We start from the raw sequence: 17,725 nt of genomic DNA on the forward strand, positions 1-17,725 counted from the left end.
GTCAGGTAGCCCATTACTGTAACTCAGCTCCAGGGGACTGGTGCCCTCCTCGTTCCTCCACAGGTATGTGTATACACACACACACACACACACACACACACACACACACACACACACACTCACTCACTCACACACTTTCTCTCTCTCAGAATAATTATTTAAAAGTAAATGCATAAATGAAAGCTGTGTTTTTATTTTAACACATCTAAGCCAGAAGACCAGGTGGGCAAGATGGCTCAGTGGGTAAAGGCTTCTGCCATCAAGCCTCTGAGGTCCACATGGTGGAGGGAGAGAACTCCTCCAAGTTGTCTGACCTACACAGACGTACGTACATACATACACATAAAATACATACACATAAAATAGGTTTAAGAGCTATAGACAGGAAATGGTGGCTCACACCTTGAATCTCTGTGAGTTCAAGGCCAGTCTGGTCTACAAAGCAAATTTTAGGATAGCCAGAGCTACACATAGAGGACCTTCTATTCCCACCACAGCCCCCAAGTGCTGTGCCTACTTTAACACCAGATGCCAGCATCATTTGCATAGCAGAGGCCCCTGTGACATACCTGTCCCAGTGCCTGGGAGACAGAAGTGAAAGGATTTAAAGTTTAAGACTAACCTGAGCTTTTTAAGCAAGATGTAGTCTCAAAAAGATTTTAAAAAAACAAAACAAAACTAGGAATTGGCTGGGCATGGTGGCAAATGCCTTAAATTCAAGCATTAGAGAAGCAGAGACAGTCAGATCTTTGAGTTCAAGGTTAGCCTGGTCTAGAGAGAGTTCCAGGACAGCCAGGGCTTGGTAAAGACACCCCCTGTCTCAAAACATGCACACGCACACAAACCTAGGAATTGTAGCTCAGTAGTAGAGTGCCTGCCTAGCATGTACAGGATTCTAGTATCACAAAAACAAACAAACAAACAAAACAAAAATAGAAGTTAGGTAAGGCAAACAGGTCTACTGTTTCTCTCAAGTACTCTACCTGTGGTTCCAGAAGCCAGGAGTCATAGAATAAAACCTGGTGTTTAGATCTGACTTCATTACCCATTGGTGACCACAAGGAGGGCACTCATTACAACATCAAACCATCTTGTGGGAACCTGGCAAGATTTTACTTTTCAAAACTCAACTAGGGGGCTGGGGATTTAGCTCAGTGGTAGAGCGCTTACCTAGGAAGCGCAAGGCCCTGGGTTCGGTCCCCAGCTCCGAAAAAAAGAACAAAAAAAAAAAAAAAAAAAAAAAAAAAAAAAACTCAACTATGGGGCCCTGGAGGCAGTAGGCAAAACACTTGGCCTGCGTGTTCGAGGACTGAAGTTAAGATCCACTTAAAAAGCCAGGTTGGGGGTTAGAGAGTTCGATTCTCAGTACCTACATGTTGGTTCAAGAACTTTTGTATTTCTAGTTCTAGAGAATGCAAAACCCTATTTTGGCCTCCAAGGGCACCAGGCATGCATGTGGTGCATATTCTTATATGCATGCAAAACACACAATATTTTAAAATTCAGGTGAAAACTGGATGGTGCTGTGTGAGTTTAAGACTAGCCTGGTCTACATAGTGAGTTCTACAGAGACCTTCTCAAAAACAAACCAACAAACAAAGCCAGATGGACACGGTGGGTGCCCTTTAATCCATTGAAGTAATTGTTTTATTTCCAGCTTGTTACCAATCTCCATACCCAGTAAACTTGTAGCTGAGATTGGCCCAAGGTCACTGTAGCCAAGGATGACCTTGAACTCCTGATCCTGCTGCCTCAGCCTTTCAGGCATTGGGATTACGTGTGACTGCCAGCATACCCAGCTCCATAAAGTTTGTTTGGTTGGTTTTTTGAGACAGATTTTCTCTGTGTAGCCCAGGTTGTCCTCAGACTTATATCCGCCTACCTCTGCACCCCTAGCGCTGAGATTAAAGGTTAGTGCCTTCACACCCAGCTAAGCTTAGTAACTTTTTAATAGCATTTGCTAAGTGCTATCTAGGTTTAAAGATAAAACTATAACTCATTCCCAGCTACTGTGGAGTGGAGGGTAGAAAACATAGCAGCCCGAGCCCTTCCTCCCTTCCACCCGCACCCTGTTTGCAGAGCACAAGAAAAACTCCCTGTGTGTCTTTGCCTCTCCAGAGCTTTACCACCAGGGGCTTATGAGATTGCTTCTGGCAAAATAGAACCTTTTTTTAAAAAAAAGATTTAGTTGTGTGTGTGTGTGTGTGTGTGTGTGTGTGTGTGTGTGTGTGTGTGTCTGTGTCTGTGTGTGCTCACACATGTGAGTTTGTGTCCACAAGATTAGTATTGGCCAGAAGAGGGTGCTAGTGTCTTCTGTCACTCCACTTATTTCCTGAACCTAGCTGGAAGCCAGCCAGTTCCATTATCCTCCTGTCTCCATCTTTCTCAGAGCTGTGGTTACAAGTGACCATGGGATGTCCAGCTTATTGTGTGGGTACTCAGGTCTATACTCTGATTCTTTTTTTTTTTTCTTTTTTCTTTTTTTTTTTGAGCTGGGAACCGAACCCAGGGCTTTGCGCTTGCTAGGCAAGCGCTCTACCACTGAGCTAAATCCCCAACCCCTATACTCTGATTCTTATGGCTGTGTGGCATATCCGTCATTTTTATGTGCTTATTTACGGAGTGGGGTACTCTCACTCTCTTAGGTGCGGTGGTCTTTGGGTCTGGAAAAGGGTGGTATGGTTATATACGGGTGCTCCTCCGCCTTGCCTCTTTTGCTGGAGATGTGCTCGGGTGTTGTGTGAAGCCTAAAGGGAGCTTTGATAGATTCAGAGCTGTGAAAGTGCATGTGTACAGGAGGCCTGGGACACACTCGGTCTCTTTAAGTCCTACCTCATGAATGAACAACGCTGACCACTGTGGTCTCTGTCTTTAGGTCCGGACACTGTTTGTCAGTGGCCTCCCTGTGGATATTAAGCCTAGAGAACTCTACCTGCTTTTCCGGCCGTTCAAGGTAAGTCAGGATCCAGGAGTCCCCCAGAGCCCAGGGTCAGGGCTGAGCAGCGAGAACGATCTCTGTTGTGCATTGAACTACAGAAAGGTTTTCAGAAACTAGGGTCACAGGCCTGGCTCTATCTATGCTGGTTCTGCTGACCCTCGTCTTGTGCCAATTTCTCGGTCCTGCCGAACCCTTGTTTACTCATCTGTAAAGTGGAGATGGTAAAGAATCTTAAAGACTTTACCACATGGGGAATTCTTGCGATTCGGTGTATGTAGCCTTTTTTTTTTTTTTTTTTTTTTTTTTTTTTTTAAAGCTGAAGAAACTGGATAAGGGACTTGCTCTTGAATTACAAGTTAGTAGAACCCTGGGAATGCCCTGGGCACTGCTGCACCATGGGATTCAGAACACTAAGGCAGCAAGAACTCAGCATCGGTGTGAGGGTTGCCTTTGGAGAATGACTCAGGGGATTACTGAGGAAAGATGAGGCTGATGGGGGGGGAGACAGTGCTGGGTGAGCACAGCAACAGCTTCTGACCCCCTGGAATGGCCACTTCTCTCCACAGGGCTACGAAGGGTCCTTGATCAAGCTCACTTCAAGACAGGTAATTTTTCTCCCAGTTTCCTCCCAGCCTGGGCTGGTATTGGACTGAAACTTTTGTCCTACTGTTTGAAGGCGGAGACTCACTCCTTTCTGCTGCTGTCCTGCTTCTGCCCCGACAGAAGGACAGCCTCCATAGCTCTCTCCTCTTTTCTAGCCAGCTGGGCCTTGTCAGCCTCTCTCCTTTCTGTCTGGCTCTGGCGTTCTAGAACCACAGACTGCCTGGCCCCAGTGGCTGAAGAGGGTAGAGATGAGACAGCAGCTGGCCATGCTGCAGGAGGCCAGAGCCCAGAGCCTTCTGGGGGCCACTGGCATGTGAAGTCAGAGGTTCTCAACCTTCTCTGCATGCATTTACAAATGCTTCTGGGGTTGTGGTTACAGCTGCCAGACCTCACTTTAGTCCTTGGGGCTGCTTTAAATTAAAAATAAAACAAAAAAACAAAAAAACAAACAACAACAAAACTTACAGAAAAGATGATATTTAATATGGCCCTTGGACCGGTGTTTTGCTATCATTTAATAGTGTGGTACTTAGAAGGGGCACCTAACTTAGAGGATTGTGACTTGTGAGTCTTCCAGACATACCTTAAGGAGGGGATGGGCAAGAGCTCTATTTCTTCTGTATTCTCTAACCAGCAAGTCACATAAGTGGTGGTGGTGGTGGTGGTGGTGGTGGTGGTGGTGGTGGTGGTGGTGGTGGTGGTGGTGGTGGTCTTCTTCTTCCTCCTCCACCTCCTCCTGTTGTTGTTGTTGTTCCTCCTCCTCCTCCTGTTGTTGTTGTTATTATGTTTGTGTATTTTGGGAGTTGGGGAGGTCAGCCCCAATGTCTTAGACATGCTAGACAAGTACTGGACCTGAGGTGTGGGTGTAAGACAGGGAGAGATACAAGTTTGTTCTCTCTTTCTTCCTACTAGCCTGTTGGTTTTGTGATCTTTGACAGCCGGGCAGGAGCAGAAGCAGCCAAAAACGCATTGAATGTGAGTAGACAGAGGACATGCCTTTCTCTGACGAGGCTAATTGTCCCTGTTCTGTCCACTGCAGATCTTCCCCTACTGCACACCCAATAAACACGTGCGTTTGTATTTCCCACCCGTCCCAGGGCAGGATCTTTGGCTGCCTGGTTTGTGAACGTGTCATTACCCAAGCTCACCAGCTTCCCTGTACTGTAGCCCTGTGTGGGAAAGCCGTACAGCCGAGCTTGCTTCTGGGGCCCTCTGTGTGGATGTGGGTCCTTGTATGCGTCTCTTTTCTTCCCATATAGGGTATTCGCTTTGATCCGGAGAACCCACAGACCCTGAGGCTAGAGTTTGCAAAAGCCAACACCAAGATGGCCAAGAGCAAACTGATAGCAACACCAAACCCCACCAGCGTCCACCCTGCCCTAGGAGCACACTTGATCGCTCGGGACCCTTGTGAGTGGAGCTCTCATTAAACTGCTCATGTTAAGATCCTGAGATCAGTCTCCTTTTCCTGGGACCTTCTTTCACCCATATCCACCTACCCTGAAACTTAGAACCACTTCGTCCTCTGCAGCCTTTTCTAGTCTCAGGAAGGCTGAGCTCCAAGGCTCCAGGGCTGTGAGATTTTCTTGAAGCCTTTCCGTGATTTCTTTGTTTAATATAAGCTATCTGTGGCCTGCTGGAGATCATCTTGAAAGAGGGTATTCATCATGCTGAATAAGTTCATGGAGCTTTCTCCCCAGTCTTGAGGAAGGGGAACTATGGTTCCGCTATAGTGCTGGGTCCTTTTCTGTTTGGAAAGGGGTGTTGGAAGGGAAGAGAGCGTTCTGACTGTGGAGGCTGTTGTCTCCTGTTATAGATGACCTGATGGGGGCCGCTCTGATTCCTGCGTCCCCAGAGGCCTGGGCCCCTTACCCTCTCTACACCACAGAGCTGACCCCAGCCATTTCACATACTACGTTCACCTACCCAGCTGCCACTGCTGCTGCCGCCGCCGCCCTGCATGCTCAGGTAAGCCATTTTGGGTAAAGGATTAGAAGACTCAAGACAGACAAGCTGGATCTGCCTACTTTGGCGTAGGCCGCTCCTGTCTCTGGGGTTGCAGCAACAGAATTGTCTTCTCTCAGGATTGGTAGCTCATGTCTGTAATCTTAGTATTTAGGAAATTGAGGCAGGAAGATTGCTGGGAATTTTAAGACAGCCTGAGCTAAATTGTGAGACATGGTGTACCCCCCCCCCCCCCGCCCACAAAAACAACAAAAAAGAAACCCACCTCCGTGACGGTTATCTTCCCAGATTTTTTGGAATCAGTGTCCCTGGGGATCTGAATGTTAAAAGCAGAAACCAGGGACATACAGGCGGGGTCTGCTCAGCCTTCCTGTCTTTATGAACTTTATCGAGCTTTTAAAGGTTTGCTTGCCTCAATTATTTCTGTGGAAAACTAAAATAATATACTGTGCCTTCAGAATGTTTGGAGTTGGAGAGTAACACAATGAAGGCCAGGACTCTGCCAGGATAGTTTAGGGCTCCTGTTTGTGTGTCTCATATGTGGAGATTATAAGACAACTTTTAGGAATCAGTTCTCTACCACGTGGGCCAAACCGTCTTGTCAGCCCTGGTTGTGTTTTTTTTTTTGTGTGTGTGTTTTTTGTTGGTTTTTTTTTTGTTGTTGTTGTTTTGTTTTGTTTTTTGTTTTTTTGGTAGGTTTTATCAGCTCAAGTATTTTGCTTTGTTGGTAGATCTATTTAGGTTTTTAAAGAGGGGGGTGGTAGTGGTGGTGGAAAGACTTCTGTAGCCCTGGCTGACCTTGAGCTCCTGATACTCCTGCCTCTACCTCCCAAATGCTGGAATTGCAAGCATATAACACAATGCCTGGCTTTTTTTTGTTCTCGTTCTTCTTTGTTTGTTTGTTTTCTGTTCTGTTTCTCTCAGACAGCGTTGCTCTTTAGGCTGTCGGTAGTTCTCCTACCTCAGCCCACCAAGTACTGGGATTACAAGTTTGGGAACTGAGCACTTGGGGGGCAGAAAAAAGAGAGTAGCTATTTGTAGGGGACAAGCAGCCACAGGAGGGGATCAGAGGCGGTCTTGAGCCTCTCTAAACCTCTGCTTAGAACAAGTCATCGAAAGTGGCCATCCAGCATGGGGTGTGTCCTATACCATCAAGAAAGGAACACTTGGAGGTGGCTGTTTATTTGCTCCTCACCTGGGCAGTAGAAAGGGATTAGGGAGAAAGGACAGAAAAGGCTTGGGAGGGAGGGTTCACAGGAACCAGAACTGGGTGCTGTACTTGGGGTCTGAGTACACACCCATGTCTGAGTCGTTTGAGGGGGTTGAGACTCAGTTTGTCCCAGGCCAAGGGCCACTGTCATTGCAGGTGAGTCCCAGCAGGGAGTTCTCTACAGGAGGCTCTGACTGTATTGGGCCAACATGTGGTTAACGTGGTGCTTTCTCCAGCTGAGCACCCTGTGCATCTGGAAAACTCATCTAAGGTAGCTGATGTCTTCCAGAGGGGAAGGTTTGAGTATTAACACAGGAGCGGAGTAGGTGATGGGAAAGCTGTGTGTGCGTGCGTGCGTGTGTGTGTGTGTGTGTGTGTGTGTGTGTGCGTGCACGCATGCACTCACAGGCATGCATGCTGTAGGTCTGGGTGCTTTGAATGCAGGAACAGTGGGAGGCACTGTGATCCCAGCTCTGCTACTAATTAGCTACTTGATCTTCACCTTTGAGCTTACGTGTGCTCATTTGTAAAATGAGACGGATGGGCTGGGTCAGGTTTGTCAAGAGAACCCAGGAGTGGCTCCTCTGCTCTTGTAACTGGGAGCTGTGTCCTGCTACAGGTCCCTGTCCTGCGGTCCCTTTCCAGCTTCTTCCCATTCTCTACTGCTTTCTAACTATAGTCCAGATCCTGGCCCCCATTACTCAACCTCTGTGTGACCTTTGACAAGTTGCTTTAAATTTCTCCATTTCCTTGTTACACAGTGACAGTAGTACTTACTTGAAGGTGGGCGCCACACACACACACACACACACACACACACACACACACACACACACTTTTGTTTGTTTGTTTGTCGTGCTTTGGTTTGGGTTTGTAGCCAAGGTCTCATGTACTCCAGGATGATTTCTATTGTAATGTGCAGCCAAGGGTCCCCGGGATGGCCTTGATTGAGCTTATCTCCGTCTCCACCTCCAGAGTGCAGAGATCACAGGCAGGCATCACCCTGGTTTAACTTTTGGTATTCAGGATGAATACTAAGCAAATACTATCAACTGAGCTACATCTCAAGGGTTCCGTCCCCCAGACACCTTCCTCCACATTAAAACTTTATTTGATGTATATGAGGACTCTATCTGCATGTACACCTAGAAGAGGGCATGAGATCCCGTTACAGATGGTTGTGAGCCACCATGTGGGTGCTGGGGACTGAACTCAAGACCTGTGGAAGAGCAGCCAGTGTCCTTAACCACTGAGCCATCTCTCCAACCCCATCCTCACCCCCCTTTCTTAAATACAGGGTTTCTCTGTGTAGCCCTGGTTGCTCTAACTCTCCATGCAGACCAGGCTGGCCTTAAGTTAATAGTTCACCTGCCTCTGCCTCCCAAGTGTTGGGCTTTTTGCTTTTTGAGACAGTGTCTCATGAAGCCTAGGGTGGCCTTGATCGCCTAATCTGTCCCCATCTTAGAATGCTAGGGTAACTGTGTTCTATCACACTCAGCTTTGATGCAGCTATCAGCGTAAATAAAGTACTGTCAAAGTGCCAGAGTTTATGGTTGCTAGGGCAGGAAGATTATTGTCTTGCTGGATGCCTGAGGTCTGTGTCTGCCTGAGGTACTGCATTCTCGCCTTCCTGGGAACAGGAAGGAGGCCACCCTAAAGCACGCTGGTATATCTTGGAGGGAGACTAATGACAAAACAGTCTAGTTCTGACCCTGTTTTTCAGAGTCCCTGAACACCCACAGTAGAAGATGCCAGGTGTAGTTAACAAGCATACAGCATATTCCATATTCCATGTAGTGATGTCTTGTTTTCCCCTTTCAAGAACCCCTCCCCACTGCTCCATGACAGCACTGCACCAGAAGTGGAGGCTAGAAGTATCTAAACATGGAGGGGACACGAGTCTAAGTAAGAGGTCCTGACCCAGAGAACCAACAGAAATATGAAGGGCAGCGAGAAATGGTGGCTGGTAAAAAATAAAAGGCGAAGAAGGTTAGAGAACTAATACCCTCCATCGCTCCACTGTCCCGTGCATCCCAGCCTCCGTAGCTCGGTGGCTGCACAGAACACGCCTGCAGGAGGACCCTGAAGAGAATTCTGTGGCTCTCTTGTTCTAACGTAACAGGCTTCTACTGAGGCAGGCATTGTGGCCTCTGCCTCTGAGCCCCAGCATTAGGGAGGTGGAAACAGAAGGGTTTCCACCAGAGTTCAGCCCAGCCTCTACTACACAGCAGATTGTAGTCAACGTGTGCTTCACTGAAACTGTCTCGATAGCAAACTTTCCCTGTGAGCAGGGAGCTGTGGGAGGAGGTATGGCCACAAGGACACAAACTGCCTTGCATGTTTTCCTGCCTGTGTAATGGGACTCTTGACACTCAAAGTGAAATTCATGAGTGAAACTCATGCACGCACAGCATGTGGCATATGGCAGGTACCTCAGAAGCCTTTAAGCACCTGCAGATCTGCATTTAGGGAGAGAACACTACACAGAATGGGTTTCTCTTAACCTTGGCTTATTCTACTCAAGGGAAAACCTTTCTCTTTCCTTTAAAAATGAAAAGCCTTAAACTTGTGGAAGTCCTCCTGCCTCAGCTTCAGTGCTGGAATATAAGACGTGTTCTTTCATGCCCAGGGATGGCTGCCTCTGTTTTAAAAATTCTTTTTTGGGGAACGTGGTAAGATGGCTCAGGAGGGTTAAGGTGCTTGTAGCCAAGCATGGTGACCTGAATTTGATCCCTGAAACCCTTAGAGAGGTAAGAGAACAGATTCCACTCACACACTGGCATACACATCACATGCACACTTGATGGTACATAAATAAATAAATTACTGTATTTGGGAGTGCGTATATAAGTAAAAATCCATAGGTGTGGGTCCTTCATAACATTTTCTATACAAAGTCATCAATTTGTTTCTTTTCGCTTTTTTTTTTTTTTTTTTTTAGCTTAGTGCGTGTATATGAATACACTGTAGCTGTCTTCAGACACACCAGAAGAGGGCATCAGATCCCATTACAGATGGTTGTGAGCCACCATGTGGTTGCTGGGAATTGAACTCAGGACCTCTGGAAGAGCAGTCAATGCTCTTAACCACTGAGCCATCTCTCCAGCCCCTTCTTTTGGCTTTTTGAGACAAAGTTTCATGTACCCAAGGCCAGCCTGGAACTCCTCACTCTTTTATCTCTACCCACCTTAGTTCTGTCATAAGGAGCGTAACCACCATGCTTGCTGGAACTTAATCTTAGGACACTTAGTTTTCCATGTCAGTAACAAGATTTATGCCCAGGTGCCTGGCTGGCACAGCATTGTATAAATGCACCAGCTCCTGGCAGGTGTCAAAGACGTTGTTGAAAATTGCTTCTTGCACACATTTGTGGGTCGTTGGCTTGATGGGTTTTCCTTATGGCGTATGGCGAATTCCTGGACCTGTTACAAAGTCATGGTACAAACTTGATAATCTTGTCAGGCAAGGAGTGAAGTTTGTTGATGCCGTGATCATTTAAAACATTTATTCTCCTCCTTCTCCTCCTCTTCCTCCTCTTCTTCCTCTTCCTCCTCTTCCTCCCTATCTATGATGTTTATGTGGGCATGAGTGCTATGGTGCATGTATGGAGGTCAGAGGACAAGAAGAGGAGACACAGAAAGGGACTGGGATGCTCTTAGAGGACCCAGGCCACGGGCTTATTCCAGGCGTCTGTGAGATGTTCCACAGCAACCCCACTGAGTACATTCCTTTGGCATCAGTGGCTTGGCTGCCCAGAAATGTTCCCATCCCCTACCTCTATTATCTAGGGCCAAGGAACTGCTGTAGTTGAGAGACCTGAGGAGCAAGTATGGGAGAGACTTTTGAGCAGCCATGTGAGGCCTCCGCTCCCCTGTATGGAAAGTTTCCCTCCAATTACCCTCTGCCTGGTCCCATGGGCTCCCAGCCAGCCAAGCACTGGTTGTCACGGGGCTGCTCCAGCTGGGTGAAGGGTGGTAGGCAGGGCTCATGAGAAGATTCTGAGCTGGCTGGAGCCCTGAGCTTGTGTGGTGGCCAAACTACTACTACTTCTTAGAGCCTTGCTTGTGAATACGTTCTAGTGTCTAACCTGGCATCCAGCTAAGAATATCCTAGTCCAGCTGTGGGCCTGAGGAGCTTCCTCCTTTACAGCTGTAGCCAGGAGAAGAATGAGCCTGTCCTACTATGTGCCAAGTATACAGTGTTGGGATAATCAGTCCCTAACTTCTCATCACTGCCTGTCTGTCCTTGGAGGATGTGATGGCCTAAGTGCTGTACTCTTCAAGTAGCACCAAGAGTTGGGAGGGACACGAGAGCAGTTTCCTAGATCATCTTCCTCAGCCCAGAGGGCCTGGCAATGGTCATACCCTTTCTGCTTACCCAAGAGACAGGAATCACATGCAGCCAAGTGGGCCTACTGGGTGTGCCTGCCACAGCTCCATGTGTGTCATCTGAATGTCCAGCTTCTAACTCATCCTCTACAGTAGCTCTTAAACCACCCCACTCTTTCCTAAGGGGACTCTAGACTGTCCCTGGGTACTCAGACCAACCTCCACCCAGACAGTCTTGGGTGAAGCTGGGGCTGACGTGCTCCTCCCTGGCTGTGCACTGCTGGAACGGGTTCTGCTCAGCTGTTCTTGCCAGACATCTAGCTCTCAGAGAGGGATATATACTGTTTTATTGACCATTCTCTGAGAATCCAGCTTTGGGGCCTTCTGGGACTGTCTAAAGCTGTCTCCTCCTGCCTGAGGGCTCAGTAGGGCTTTTGAGTCTCTGAACTTAGGAGCCATGTAACAAGAGTGTGGGATAGATAGAAATGGCTGCATTGAAGAATTGCCAGGGCCCATGTGTGGAGACCCACTCCTCAGCGACCACATTGGCTTTGATGTCGTAATGTCTTACCTGCTGTCTCACTTGCATCATGTTGGCAGAGTTGGCGTGGGATGCTTGAAGCCCCACGTTCAATCCCCCTGCACTGCATAAAAAGCAAACATAGCTGCTCACTTCTCTAATCCCAGCACTCAAAAGGGAGAGGCAGTAGGATCAGAAATTCAAGGTCATTCTTAGTTATTTAAGTCAAAGCCACCCTGAGACTCTTGAGCTCCCGTCTCAAAACAAAAAACCCAGAGGCCTTCAAGATGGCTCAGCGGGTAAAGACACTTGTGTGTCACGCCGATGAGATGAACTGAAGTTCATGTGGTTGAAGGAGAGGACCAACTCCCTCAAGGTGTGCTATAATTTCATGTATGCCCAAAGCATGCACAAATGGACACGTGTACACTCACAGTATTTTAAAAAGTGGGGTTCAAATCCTGACGTCCTCCTTGCGGAACCCTGACCTGCAGAGGTATGCCAGGTGGTGACTTCCTATTCTTAAGAGAAAGAAGCTGATGCTTAGGGGCGAGTAGCTGGCCCAGGCTCTACCGAGCGGCAGCCTGGACAGCCGTAAGACTCCGGCTCCTGCTGAGGGCTGAGGGAAGGAGCTGTATGTCCTGACGGGCGTCTCTTGCAGGTGCGCTGGTACCCCTCCTCGGACACCGCTCAGCAAGGGTGGAAATATCGCCAGTTCTGTTAGCTCCTCAGTAAGTGTTGGCCCTTGGGGTCAGTGTCCTTCATGCTGGCCACTCACATGCCACAGATCCCTTCTCCTTGTCCTTGGGTGCTTGCTCAGGCTGTGGCCTCCAGAGCCTGTTTACAGGGCAGGGGCCCCTGGCTACCTCACCCCTCTGTCCTGTAGTGACCCTGCATCCCCTTTCACAGCCTCCATAGCAGCTCCCATTCTACTCTGCTGATGGCTCTTTTCCCTTCCCTTCAGGTCTTGTCACCCTGGAGTTGGTCCTGGGTTGTATGGGGCCAGAACAGGGCTCTGCCCTCACTGCCACCCGAGGCCTGTGCGGACGGACCTGCTGCTTCCCTCTAGACACTGTGAATCTGAAGCCTGACTCTGGATGGCTCCTGTTTTCTTCCTCAGTTCTCCAAGGCCTTCGGGAGGATCAGAGGCCTTGGATACCTAGGTCCAGCTTGCAGGCCTCACTGGGACCCAGCGCAGCCTGACCTCCTGCTCAAACTTGTACCTGTAGCTCCCCATCAAGGAAAAGGGACGTTTAATTTTGCATGTTTATGAATTGTGACACTTGTGCATATGTGTGTACGGTTTGTTCCCACACTGTCGCCGTAGCAACAGGTCTTGGCAACGGAGGCTGGTTCAGCCTACTCCTCTCCACTCCCGACTCCTGCACCCACCCTGCTTCGGGGGGGCCTGACCCTGTGGTCACTTCTGCCTTGGGGGCCCCAGCTCCTAATGCAGATGCACACGCACACGCACGCACGCACACACATGCAGACTCCATTCTCATCCAGCAGTAGATCCACAGCCTCTGAGTTCCATGTCCAATCAGAGTCCTGCATCGTCTCCTTCTCCAGGCCGACAAGTCTAAGAAGCCTTCCTTGCGATTGCCTCCCCCATGTACCCCACTCTGCCACTGCCCCTCATTCTTCCTGAACTTCGAAACCAACCAAAACGTGAAAAGTATTTTTGTACCCTGTGTAACAAAATATTTATGGATCATAAAGGGTTTTTCATGTGTTTACCATTAATTATTGAAGAGACCTTGTTCAGCCTGTCAGATAAGTTTAATGTTTAGTTTGAAGCATGAAGAAGAAAAGGGGTTTCCGTTCTTCAGCCGTCAGCCTTTGTGTCGGGTGTTGGTTTAAGAATGAGATGAAGGATAAATTGTGCAATTTTGTTTTAGTTGACGAGCATGTCTGCTTCACCTTTAACCTCAGCTTGGATGTCTGGCTACTTCCGACAATGACGTCTGGAGGTGGCTCTTGTAATTGGTGACCCTGTGAGAATGTGAAACTGGATCATAAATGAAATGCAAAATAAAAACCTGAAGTGACTGCTCTGACTTTTGCTTCTATAATCCATGGGATGCAGGCTGCTGGGCTGAGGGATGGCAACAGGGACTCCTGGTGGCCATCTGGGTGGGGACACCTCAGAGCTGCCATTTTATTGTTGCCTTGTGTACCAAGCCGAGGACCCTGTCTCAGAGTGGGGAGTGACTGCACCAGTGTTTAATCCATCATCCCATACTGTATGATGAATTTCCTCCTTGCTCAGGGAATCCTGAAGGTAGAAAGAAAGCCTTAGTCCCTGCACCCAGCCTGGGACCCTTTGTCTACTCTGCACCCAGCCTGGGACCCTGGTGTGCCTTTGTCTGCCCACCTTCACCCTTCCGACCCTGTGGTCTTCTCAAGCCCTCTAGGACAGAAACACTGAAGTTGGTGTGCTACGTTCTCTCTGGAGTCTGACCTTGGTGTACATCTGAAAGGTTGGCCTGTAGGGACAGAGGAGCCACAAAACCTTGCCTGTGATGGGTTAAACTAACCCGTGCTCTTAGCTGTGGACTGCAGCTGATTCCTGGGAAGAGAGCAGACGGTCTTCAAAGTTAGGTTGTGCTGGGAGCCTGGGTTGGCATGGACAGGGTGCCCATGGCCGCCCTAACTCTACTGTGATCTGTGTTTTAGTTTAATGTGAGAAGTGGCTTGGAATCCTTTGCAGCCCTTCCTAGAGGGAGTGGTTTTAGAGTTTGCTTTGTCCGCCCTGGTCCTAGAGGGCAGGGCCAGTGAGCAGAGCCTGCCTCCTACTGGTTTCCTCTGAGCAAAATGGTTGTGGCTGGCTCCATTTGAACTGAATGACTGGCACCTCACCCCTTCTCTTGTGTGGCCTGGGTGTAGACTGTTAACTGCTCAGGTGTCAGGGGTGACATGCATCTAGGTGCTAAGTGTGCTGGGAAGAACCCAGGCAAGTACAAGCTATGGGGTAACTCGGGGTGGCAGGTGGGCAGGTTGCCTGGAACCTAGAGGAAAACTCAGGAGGGGACATACCTGCACTTGTTCCAGGAAAGAGCTCTTTGTAGCCTGGTGCCTCTCACTGCTATGTGAGCAAGGGCCTTCCCAGACTGCAGCTCCTTCAAGCATGGAGAAAAAGCTGTTATGTTTTTGACAGCCCCCTCCTGGGGCCACGTTGTGGTCTGACCTACTTCAGCTGTGTCAGGATCCATTGGGTCTTCCCAAGGTGCTGAATTATTTAGTTGGGGCAGTTGGGTCTTCCTGAGAGGGACAGAGAAAGCTACTCCATAATTTAAAAGCCCCTGTGCCTGTGGCTTCGGGGAAAGGAGGGGGACTCCTTCACACTTTACTGAGCAGGGCCTAGGCATTGATATGAGAGGAAGGGAGGTCCTGCACCCTTTCGGCTGGAGCTTTGCTGAGGCGGGGCCTCTGTAGAAAGGCCTCGATGGACAGTCACATCTGGCCTGGGGTTGAGTTCACAAGCAGAGCCACCCATAGTCAAGGAGCTGCCTGGCAGGGACAGGGTAAAGCTGGACTCAAGCAGCCTTGTTCAGAATGCATGTGGTATGCTGAGAGCCAGCAGGGGTGTCATCCTGATTAGGTTCTGTCAACTTGGCACAAGCCAGGATCATCTGGGAAGAGGGAATTGAGAAAAGCCTCCATCATCGCCTCCATCATCGTGGCCTATAGGCGTGTCTGGGGCATCTTCTTGATTAATGACTGATGTGGGAGGGGCCAGCACCCAGGAGGCAGTGGACCAGGACACTGGTCCTGGGCGTACAAGAAAGCAGGCTAAGCACCCCCACCGAGGCCTCTGCTTCCGTTCTTGTCTCCAGGTTCCTGCCTTGGAACTTGCTATGTAGATCAGACTGGCCTCAAGCTCAGCGATCCACCTGCCTGTGTCTCCTGAGTGCCGGGATCAAAGTTGTGTCCCGCCACCACCCGGCTCTGTTTCAGGATTCTAAAACCGGGGTCATCCACTCCTGTCCCGATGTGACCTTTACCACACATACATGTGAGAGACATGAGAGGTGTGTGGTGTGATCACCATCAAAGTCCATTGAAGCGGGAAATGTACTTTCATCTACTTTTAATAGCTATGAAGACTGAAGGCAAAAGCTCCCATGGAGCTATCAAAACTGGTTCTAGCAGGTAAAGGTGTTGGCCACCACGCCTGACATCCTGAGCTTTATGTTGGGGGTTCACATAGTAGAAAAGGAGAACCAATTTCTTCAGATCATGCCAACACTTCCCTATGTGCACAATGCACACATCTTCAGACACCATAAATAAATGTCTTTTCAAGTTCCCACACAGGGAGATGACTCAATGGGCAAAGCACTTGTTTTACAAGCAAGAAGACCAGAGTTCGGATCCCCAGAACCTGCAGAAAAACTGTGGTGGTCCACCTGTAATCCTAAGACTGAGCAGGAGAAAGGGGGACCCCGGGTAAGAGGGCTAACGGGAGGAGGCAGGCCTGTAAGCTGCAGGCTCAGCAGGAGACCCTGCATTTATTCTTACCATCTGTAAACAGAAGGTCACAGCCACTGGGAACACCAGACACTCGCTAACTTCTCAGCCACCTGCGTGCACAAAGTACACTTATACACACACACAGTTCTCTTTTTTTTTTTTTAAAGTGTGTTTGTGTTTTGAGAACATGTTTCTACATACCATGTGCATGACTGGTACCTGCAGAAGCCAGAAAAGTCAGATCCCCTGGGGCTCGAGCTCTGAGCCAGAGTGTGGGTGCTATGAATGAAACAGGGCCCCTGCACGAACCAGCAACGTGCTCTTAACCTCAAACTCACAGATCTCCATCCACCTGTTGACCTCCCAAATGCTGGAATTAAGGGCATGTGTAACTGCTCAGCTGAAACTGATTCTTTTACAAGTACTCTTTTCTTTTTTTTTTTTTTTTTCCAGAGCTGGGGACCGAACCCAGGACCTTGTGCTTGCTAGGCAAGCGCTCTACCACTGAGCTAAATCCCCAACCCTGAAACTGATTCTTACTGCGTTAGGAGCCAGTGGTAAAAAATATGACTCTTGGGTCCCAGCAAATAATAAAGTTGAGTTTATTTGGTGATCCTTGGGGTCCCATTGAACAATTCTGTGAGGTATTAATATAGAAATAGTTTTTAAAGGGAGGGGGGTGCTGGAGAGATGGCTCAGCAGTGAAGAGCACTGGCTACTCTTCCAGAGGTCCTGAGTTCAATTCCCAGCAACCACATGGTGGCTCACAACCATCCGTAATGGGATCCGATGCCCTCTTTTGGTGTGTCTGAAGACAGCTACAGTGTACTCATAAATTAAATAAATACATTAAAAATAGTTTTAAATTTTGTTTCAACATGCTTTTGAAATAAAAAAGTATCATTTTGGCATTTTTGAACAAAGTCATGCCTTTCTCGAAAATCATCTGTTAGCTTGCATGCACACGCGCGCACTCGCACACACACACACACACACACACACACACACACACACACACACACACACACACACAGACACACACTGCTCCACTGGAGCCTAGCACTTGGTGCAAGGTGGAGAATAAGGTTCAGTTTCTGTTCTTAGAATGGCATATACAATCAGAGACCTGGATGGTGAGCTGCTGAAGTGAGAAATACCCAGGAATGGGAAGAGTTAGGTGTATGGATGTCATTCTCCCCCCTGGCTTCCCAGGACAGGGGAATGAATGGGAGGCATCTCTGATGGGTCTGTTTCTGTCTAAATTCAGAGTCGCGTTCCTAGACTGCAGGTTGTCTCCTGGGAATGAGCTCTGCTCAGGGAAGAGAGACTGGAGGAGAGATGCTGTTTGAAGGTGGTGAGGTGCAAAAGGCAGAGCCCAGGTCTCCGCTAAGATTTCCTCAGGACTGCCCTCGCTTCGCTCCGTGTGGCTCCGTGTGAGTTAGCATACACATTGCATATCAATGGTTGCAGTCAGCCCAACTCTCCAGGGCAGGACAGGCTTGTGTTCACTGTAGACGGCAGTGCCTTCTCCTTAGCCGGGAGAGCTAGGGTGAGCCTACTCTAGCTGTTCTTTCCTGTGCTTATAGGCATGGCATACACTGGCCCCAGGAAGCTCTATTTAATTTATTAGGGGTTTTGTTGTTTTTTTGTTACGGTTTTTGTTTGAGACAGTTTCACGTAAGCCC

The 17,725-nt window shown here is 48.7% G+C and overlaps 1 protein-coding gene across 2 annotated transcripts in view; it reads left to right on the top strand.

Moving 5' to 3' along the window:
* Positions 1–13,616, top strand: part of Rbpms2 (RNA binding protein, mRNA processing factor 2) — a 31,235-nt gene extending 17,619 nt beyond the window's left edge. For both annotated transcript variants that reach the window (XM_006243274.5, NM_001173426.1), the window contains exons 3-9: positions 2,876–2,953; positions 3,505–3,543; positions 4,454–4,516; positions 4,801–4,951; positions 5,358–5,509; positions 12,226–12,295; positions 12,529–13,616. In XM_006243274.5, coding sequence (XP_006243336.1) covers positions 2,876–2,953; positions 3,505–3,543; positions 4,454–4,516; positions 4,801–4,951; positions 5,358–5,509; positions 12,226–12,288 — 546 coding nt within the window. In that variant the 3' untranslated portion in view covers positions 12,289–12,295; positions 12,529–13,616. The remainder of the gene's footprint in view (positions 1–2,875; positions 2,954–3,504; positions 3,544–4,453; positions 4,517–4,800; positions 4,952–5,357; positions 5,510–12,225; positions 12,296–12,528) is intronic.
* The last annotated feature ends 4,109 nt before the right edge of the window (positions 13,617–17,725 follow it).

The sequence above is a fragment of the Rattus norvegicus genome, chromosome 8, assembly GCF_036323735.1.
Source record: "Rattus norvegicus strain BN/NHsdMcwi chromosome 8, GRCr8, whole genome shotgun sequence".
In the NCBI taxonomy this organism is placed as follows: domain Eukaryota; kingdom Metazoa; phylum Chordata; class Mammalia; order Rodentia; family Muridae; genus Rattus; species Rattus norvegicus.